The following is a 203-nucleotide window of genomic DNA, read 5'->3' on the forward strand; positions in this document are numbered from 1 at the left end:
CCTGAGCCTGTCGCGGGGCCTTCAGCGTGGCTTGTTCTGTGCTTTCAGATGCCCCCGAAAAAGGGAGGAGACGGGGTTAAGTCCCACCCGATCATCGGAAGGTTTGGGACGTCCCTGAAGATCGGGATCGTCGGGCTGCCAAACGTCGGGTAGGTGCTCAGGGGAGCCGGGGCGGAGGAGCAGGCCCGGCCGCCCGGCAGGAC

General features: G+C 66.0%; 1 protein-coding gene across 1 annotated transcript in view; it reads left to right on the forward strand.

Annotated features, from left to right (window-relative positions):
- Nucleotides 1-48: 48 nt before the first annotated feature.
- Nucleotides 49-203, forward strand: part of LOC104501293 (obg-like ATPase 1) — a gene marked incomplete at its 3' end in the record, with an annotated part of 12,020 nt that continues 11,865 nt past the window's right edge. The window contains exon 1 of the mRNA XM_010145082.1: nt 49-149. Coding sequence (XP_010143384.1) covers nt 49-149 — 101 coding nt within the window. The remainder of the gene's footprint in view (nt 150-203) is intronic.

This window comes from Buceros rhinoceros, unplaced genomic scaffold (assembly GCF_000710305.1).
Source record: "Buceros rhinoceros silvestris isolate BGI_N320 unplaced genomic scaffold, ASM71030v1 scaffold21221, whole genome shotgun sequence".
In the NCBI taxonomy this organism is placed as follows: Eukaryota; Metazoa; Chordata; class Aves; order Bucerotiformes; family Bucerotidae; genus Buceros; species Buceros rhinoceros.